The following is a 7,930-nucleotide window of genomic DNA, read 5'->3' as shown; positions in this document are numbered from 1 at the left end:
TGTGGGTGCACCCGAAGGGCGCTCTTTAATCCCGGCATTACTTGATACGTGATTGGGTGGGATTTGAATGAATGTCCTCGCGCATTCACAGCTTTTTTCATCATCCCCTACCCTCCGGCCGTGGCTACCTGTCTGCTATACCGCTCCCGACTACCACGTACACGCATTAAATAGTAGTAAGCTACCCCGCGTCGCTGCACTTCTCTACACCGGCGTAGTACTACGGAATACTACGGCGCAATTAGGTGGCGTTCACAACTGCCTAGCTCAATAACGAACCTCCGACGTCAATTCGGATCAATGAATACGAGCTGCTATTGACGTATGTACAGTGTACATGATACATCTTCTCATTACGAACTGTGACGCAAGGCATCTCTGCACCCTTCACAGGGTGCAATATACATCTGCAATTTTCACGCTAAAAATATAGTTATATTATAGGTATGTATAATTGCAGTGTAGAGCTACTCTTGCACAGCTCGTAAGTTTATAGGTCATTCCAATTATTTTGTTATTTGTTTCAAACCTATTCTTTAGAATCACCGTTCTTTCGTAATGATACTGTCGGCGAATCTTTATTCTTCTCGTATGAAACGGAATAATTTTTATAAATAACAGAAAATATGAACTACGTGTTTTTGTTTGTACACACCGCACGTGATTCTGAGGTGTTAAACAATGATTTTATAAAATTTTGCGCTGGTAGCTAAACATTGGTTACGCTGAGACATTAGTACCCTTTATACGGTTCCTTTCCGCGATAAATGAAATAGGAAAATTTGAATAGGTAGAATCGTGGCGGATATCATTGGTGTCGGTAATGCAGACCTATATTAACGATGTAAAAGGGGTTCTCTATGGACCGACGGAGCATAAATTCTCTGTCGATGATGTCAAGCATGGAATTACTTACCGATGTTCATAAAATTGAAGTATATTTAAAGCATTCACGTGTGGCAGGGTTACAAACAAAAGCAAGATGTTTATTTATTGACCAAGTACATGAATACATGCTTTGACAAATGTTTTATTTTTTCAAACAACATAGCCAAAATTTTCAGACTCGTTTTGCTCACTTTCCAGTTGTATTTCGATGATTCGATGTAAATAATGATCGTATTCATGTTTCGAAACAAATCAATTGCTGCGCAGGTTTTACGCCAGCTTACGTCAGATTCACGGTATTTTTTACGTTCTTGTACTCCACGCACGCTAATTGTTTGACACTAGCGTCGCAACGTCGTAGGACGCGTCTCCGTAAACAAATATTATTCCCTGATGCATTCATAAAATACGGTGTACACTGTCGCGCATTGTACGCTATCATCGCTATCTCATCTCCAGTCAACGACAAATGTAAATGGACCCGGCATGGCAGCATCGTTACTTGAACTTGAAGAAATGCACACATGGCGCGCTACCATCAGCCGACTTGAGGTTCGGCATCGGATTTTTAGTTTACTCCGGTATGCTGGGTGCACGGGACGACGCCGCGAGATGCTTCATGGTTCATTTTCGCTATAATTTAGAAAAGGTTATTTAAAAATGGCGGATACATCGTCCTCTCACACTACCTCAGACTATTGCAACGAATGTTTTTCCGATATCTCGTCTGAAAACTCGTGGTTGGAATGCGCCGTTGTTGGCCAAAAGCCTTGCTCGCTTCATCGACGAAGCAAGAAGAATATATTGCAGAAACTGTTCAATCGAGAGGTAAGAGGTTAAACGTTAAACGAAGCCTTACTGTCAAATGACAGCTTATCCGGTCTGTCAACACTTCATATTTATCCTTCCTTCCATCGTTTTTATCTTACATCGTTTAGATACGACTGCTATTTTACGACCGGATCCCTGATCGATACTACTGTTTCATCTATTATTAACAGCTCTAATAAACACCCACAACATCTATGACTAATAAGTACTCCTTCCCCTAATTACCCTTCATTTATACCTGTATCAAGTCTCGAAGAACTTAAGTTTAACAATAAATTGACAAGTAACACTCGGGATACTTTAAATGCTGTTTTGAGGGTCAAAGAAATATCCGAAAGATGTAAATATGGTTTATTGTCAAAAATTCTCATCTCAAATCCTTAAAAAAGCTTGTACTTGTTTGGTGAGAGATTTTTAGCAGGTAACTGCTAACTGTGGTTGAGTTTGTTTAATTTATTTACATTCCGAAATTATTTGTCAGTAATCCATGCTTGGCGAACATGTTAGATGATAAGGATAAAATTTTCGAACAGCAAATAATGTAATTGAAATATTCCTCATACGTCATAGATCAATTTAGATGATCATTTATCGACAACAACGAACTTTTCAAAAATTTTGACTTATTGAATGAAGTATTGATTATTTATATAAACGTGGTTGAAGATAGTTGAATATTGTTTTACCATACACATTCTTATTTAAGAAAAACTCTCATTCAAATAAGATTGAAACTAGTCAAAGATGAGTTAATCAAGGAGTTCAATTATCGTTTATTATACGAATGTGAACTTGTGTATTTTGAATGTATTTCATTAAGCGAGGTCTGAAGGAAACCCCGTTACGTCCTACTGCACATTCTTGATCATGGGATTTTCGTCGTACAATTTCATTTTCTCTTACAGATCAGGGGATGTTTGTCTGCCCACAGTTATGCCTCTGAGGAAAAATTATTTATGTCCATACCGTCATGGAGACATTTGTCATTGACACATGTTTTTCCAAAATCGGCCCTAGCTGCCGGGTGAGTCATTCAAATTTATAATCGTAATAGGTACACATGACCGTTAGGTGGGTGATATTAATTTTGCATTGAGTCATCCGTCAACTGGAGAACGTCCGTTTGTTATACTGAATTAAGATTTTTTCCAATAGCGTATTGTATACTGAGCACGCTATCAATTGTTACTGTATTAGTCAAAATAAAGTACTCTATGTGCTAGTATTTGAACTACTTAAAAAGTGATAAATCAATGCAGGTAACCAGTCGGATTTAAAGTAAACAAATCTCTTTGCAATTTCTTCCAATACCACTGCTGATTTATTTCAACACATTCAAAATGATTAGGTATTTTCTACTGTAGATGATGCGAGCTATAATTCATTAACAACGGTCCGATAAACCATTTTCACCAGTGTGGTAACCTGAAATCAATTAAATTACTAATCGAACATGCCTTTCTTTCATGGTCAAGGCATATCGTTATGGGACTGACGCAGTGTGGGCAATTCATATTGACATATACATACAATATTGAAGTTGTTGGATATGGTTCGTCATATAAGTATTTGCTACACTGGTGGTCGTTCATCCCGAATCATGTTGCTAGAAAAGTAGCTGAAGTAACACTTTTTGGGAACTATACTATACACAGGGACCTTAATATCGTAATATCCCAATGGCCTACAGAAAGGAATAAGCTGGTTGTACATGGTGTATGGTGAGTGAAATAATATTGGTCACAGAAATTGCTGGCTCAAATTTAGTTGCCGCTTCCTTTTTGTCCTGAAAATACAAAAGACTTCACGCTTCTGTCACTTACCAGTTACTTTCTTCTCAGCATTGATTCAATGCGCCTGCAGCCAACAGATAGAGCTTATCTTACTATAACGACGGTACCTTCCCTTCAAAATTGCAAGGATTGTTTAAAAGTAGCGGCATCTTATGAAGAAGAAGGTAATCACTCTCTAATTACTTTTCAATTTGATTTACTATAATACTGTTCAATCACTTACTTACTATTGATAATGGTAATGATATAAAATTAAAACATGAATGTTCCAGTCAAGAAACTTTTAGTTTTCTGTAAATCTACATTTTCTGTGTTTCTATTCCCATTTCTCTTCATTTTCATTATTTTATTCGAATATTGCAATATTTATATCAAGAAATCAACACCTTTATAACAATTTACAAGTTCACTGGTAAATATTTGAATAACAGCGATTTTTATTTTGTACACAGATTTAGGCAGTAACTGGGACGGATGCATGCGATGCAGTTGTTTGTTGCATGGCCTTACAGTTCACACAACTTACGAGGTCATTTCGCCATATCCAAGGTTTCGAGCTGCAGTGTGTTTGAAATACTGGAATCACGTTGTTGTTAATACGGGAAACTTTTTACATGTGCTCAGAGTAGATTTGTATACTGCTAAATCTAAATTTCAGAAGAACAGTGAAAGAAATGACTCAGTAGTCGTGGATACGGTTCCATTAGACGCTAGTGACGTTGAAGAATTAGATGAATCTAAAACTGAGTGTTCGGATAGTTCCGAAGAGAAAATTGGTATGTTAGATAATATAACTGTTGACCAATTTTCAAAATGTGAATCCACAATAGGTTCTCCTTTCACAGACGATATAAATAGATATGAAGAACAATACTGTAGTGAAATGCGTGTCAATACCTCAAGCAGTAATCAAAGTGACTGTATCTGTGATATCATCAGGCCTAGTGTTAATATAAGTGGAAAAGGATGCGAGTGCTTAAATGGAAACGAGTGCAAGTGTGAAAGTAACAGTTCTACCTCCAGATCAGAGTTGGCAATATCTGTTAGAGACAAAATATTACAGGATTTTTGCGAGGATATGTCTCAAGAGTTGAATATTGGAAGTGATTTGATTACTCTGGTTAAGCATCCTTCATGCTCTCCAATGTCGCCACCTCAGCGACTTCCCTCCGATCATCGACATTTGACCTGGTCGTCCGCGATGCTCAATCCACCGTCGGATATTCTAAGGACACGCAATTCGGATTCTAGTCATAAACTGCCTCGTACTCAACGCCCCAGCTCTCCGCAGCCTAGCGTCTCTCAGGATAGCTCAAGCGTCAGTATAACTTCGTTGAACTCTCCTCTTCACACGCTTTCTATAAGCCCAACATCATCGTGTTCGTCACGTTTGATGTCTTCTCCGACGACACGATGGTTCCGCCATTTAAGCCCCCGAAAAAGGGCAAATCTGCAATCCCCACCACCAATTCTACCTCCCACACCACCTAGACCACGACCGACGCATAAACTTACTCTGGAAGCTGAAAAAGCTTATGAATTTACAGACGAAGCACATGAAACATGTGAAAAATTGAGCTCATTTAGAAAGCGTCGTCTGGCTGACAAAAAGTATGAGTTCTGTGACGAGGCTGAAGATGCAGAAAATATTGTTCCTTTCAAACATCTTAGGGACCAATCAAAGCATCGCACATGCTCCATACACCAACTGACATCACCTGTGACCTCTCCTGTATTACCAAATACCAGGCGGCGTAGAATTGATTCTGATCACAGCGATGTTAGTGAATTTAATTCCATTCAGGATATTACTTCACTATCTGATTTCCAGAGTATTGAGACAGGTAAATTAATTTTGTATTTCTTCTTTGGCGAAATGGATGCAATTTATATTTTCTATATCATACGTTGAGAGAATCGAAAGGAGTACAAAGATTCGTCAAACACAGTTTAAAAAAATATTCAGATTTATTAAATTCATTAATACTATTAAGAACAAAGGTCTTTATTGTATGTAATTTATATTTTCTATTCCATAAATTTCAGCTGAAAAATACGTTCTGCGACCATTAAATCAAAATCAACTGTCGTACTCTGCTGCCCATCGAGACAAGACAAATAAGATATGTGCAAATGTATCGCCGTTGGTTCCTAAAGTCACATTTCAGTATCCAACTGTAAAATGTACGGCACACTTCAAACGCAGCTACATAGAACTTGATGATGAAATGGTCTCTGTTATCACAGATGTAGAAGGTGCGTTAAGTCTCAACAATGATATCCAATATCTTAAAAAGTTTTTCGTCATTTCACCCGTTCTACTTGAAGCAATCTGATAGAATATAGAAATATTGCTTGATTTTAACAGACGATGAAACTGGAGGGTACGTAAGCTATCAGTGTGTACTTCCAATGAATGTACATGGATCTGGATATACTCAAATGCAGATGATAAACAATAGTAAAGCTGAAAAGATGGTGAATATTGGAATACTGATTTTTTTGTCTAGTTTCTACATAAGTCTTGTTTATTACTCATTTAATAATTGAATATACTGAGTAAAAGTATTCATGTTTACTATAATTAAGATCCTCTATTTCTTACTGCCCATAAATTTAAATAAAATTTGGAACATCATTGCTTTCAGCCGGTACCACATGTATTGGTAAATCAGTTGAGTTTTGATATTGAAACGTTCTCTCATCACATAGCAGATTGGCTCTGTACGAGATTTGGTAAAAGGTACTGGCACTGTAGCGATTATGACATTGAAATTATTGATGTTTGTGCATTGAGTGGAGACGTGATTTGTCTTCTTATAATGAAAATCGAAGCTAGCGAGCTTAGTAGTCAGTCCCAGTGGTAAGTTTTTTTCACAGTATTAAAGCATCTATTGTATTCATATTATTTGAAACTGAATTCAAAGAAAAATGTCACCTGTATCCATAAAAAAATGTATTGTATAGTATACGTATTAAATTAATAACCTGCTCTAATTTCTTTCACAGCTACCAAGAAAGAAAGCAATATGAAGTTGGCTGTAAATTTACATGGAATATTGATTCGAATCAATATCGAATCACGAACGTCCTTCCATTGATAGAGACAAAGTCAAAACTGCACAAACGCTACATCTGGAACCCGACAAAGTTGATGGCTTCACAAATGCGTGAAAAGATGCAACAACCGTATGCTCACACTGTTCGATTTCTTCAGAATGTAATGGCGTTTGCAGGTATGTATCTGTGAATATTTAGAAACTACTCTACGTTTGTAATGAGCATTATTGTGACTGCTGTTATTTAATAACGGAAGTTATACATAATAATTTTAATTTATTACTCTTGTACGTACATGCATCAACATAATGTATGATATATTTACGATTTGTTCATAGATAATAGCCGCAGACTGAATAGAATATTTTTCCAAATTTCTATTACTTGTTTGGTTTGATACTAATAGTAAGTTATTGAAGTATTATTTAATTTTCAGGGGAATCCATTACGAGGCTTCATGATTTCGACAACCTTGTAGAATTATTTATTACACCCTTACCTGACTCTCCAACGATGTAATAACGTATTTATGCCCAGAACAGACATCTTACGGAATATAAATTATTGAATAATGTAACTGCTGTTATCATTAATTCTCTTCCTTTTATTTGTTGAATTACTAGATGTATCATCATTCTCAGGAACTTATTGCCTCGGCACACAAGTTTGAGCACATAGTCAAGAGAGTCTTGCATTACACATGAAGGTAGGTTAAAATTAAGCTATTAAATATCCTTGTATTAAGTGATGATTAATTTTATTTAGATTTTAAGACATTGATTCTACTAAACAAGTTGAATAGTCGACAATGATAATTGTTCGAGTTTGCATAATTTTAGATATAAATTGTCACGAGATATCTATCCAAACAATTTCATGACAGAATTCGTAGATATTTGATTAATATCACACTAAAATTTAATGTATCCGCTTAACAAAATATGTATTCCATTCTAATATAAGAAATATTGGACATAGAGATTTTACATGATTTTCATGCGTAACTAACAATAGGCAAATTCATTTTATCATATCTAGTTAAGTGATTTTTTGACAAATAGTAGATGGTATATCCAAGGCGGCACAATAGGTCTCTTAACACCGAGCATAAGTTTACAATATGAGTGACAGGCAAGCATGTGCATGTATTTTGCCTCCATGGTGCAGTCGACACTTTATATAACAAAAGTGTAGTTTACTAGTTTTTCCTTCATAGCGGCGTACATAAAAGAGCTCTGTTAAGTGCTAGGACGTAAAAGTGTATTTTTGCATACTCCGATGCTCTTTTTTCATACTGTCGGTAAAACGAGTACTTTAAGTACGGAACACAGGCAAAAAGACGTGTAAACCAAACTCTG

General features: G+C 36.4%; 1 protein-coding gene across 2 annotated transcripts; it reads left to right on the top strand.

Annotated features, from left to right (window-relative positions):
- Positions 1-1,014: 1,014 nt before the first annotated feature.
- LOC107218731 lies at positions 1,015-7,893 on the top strand. 2 transcript variants are annotated; one of them, XM_046736876.1, is made up of 11 exons: positions 1,015-1,716; positions 2,625-2,743; positions 3,195-3,440; positions 3,546-3,676; positions 3,965-5,356; positions 5,559-5,768; positions 5,881-5,990; positions 6,161-6,375; positions 6,522-6,748; positions 7,009-7,087; positions 7,196-7,893. In XM_046736876.1, exons 1-11 carry the CDS (start codon positions 1,549-1,551, stop codon positions 7,248-7,250), a joined length of 2,952 nt encoding a protein of 983 aa, XP_046592832.1. In that variant the 5' UTR covers positions 1,015-1,548; the 3' UTR covers positions 7,251-7,893. The 2 variants fall into 2 exon arrangements, with proteins under 2 accessions (XP_046592832.1, XP_015512197.2); XM_015656711.2 differs by having other exon boundaries at positions 1,033-1,716; positions 3,561-3,676.
- The last annotated feature ends 37 nt before the right edge of the window (positions 7,894-7,930 follow it).

The sequence above is a fragment of the Neodiprion lecontei genome, chromosome 4 (assembly GCF_021901455.1).
Source record: "Neodiprion lecontei isolate iyNeoLeco1 chromosome 4, iyNeoLeco1.1, whole genome shotgun sequence".
In the NCBI taxonomy this organism is placed as follows: Eukaryota; Metazoa; Arthropoda; class Insecta; order Hymenoptera; family Diprionidae; genus Neodiprion; species Neodiprion lecontei.
The sequence above is the reverse complement of the archived record's forward strand: the minus strand, read 5'-3'. Positions and strand labels throughout refer to the sequence as shown.

What these genes read in the sequence shown, in the direction of transcription:
- LOC107218731 (XM_046736876.1), top strand. Translation starts at nt 1,549, where the DNA reads ATGGCGGATACATCGTCCTCTCACACTACCTCAGACTATTGCAACGAA. An exon ending in TGTTATCACAGATGTAGAAG is followed by an intron (nt 5,769 to 5,880) that starts GTGCGTTAAGTC and finishes TGATTTTAACAG; the next exon opens with ACGATGAAACTGGAGGGTAC. An exon ending in CTTAGTAGTCAGTCCCAGTG is followed by an intron (nt 6,376 to 6,521) that starts GTAAGTTTTTTT and finishes TTTCTTTCACAG; the next exon opens with CTACCAAGAAAGAAAGCAAT.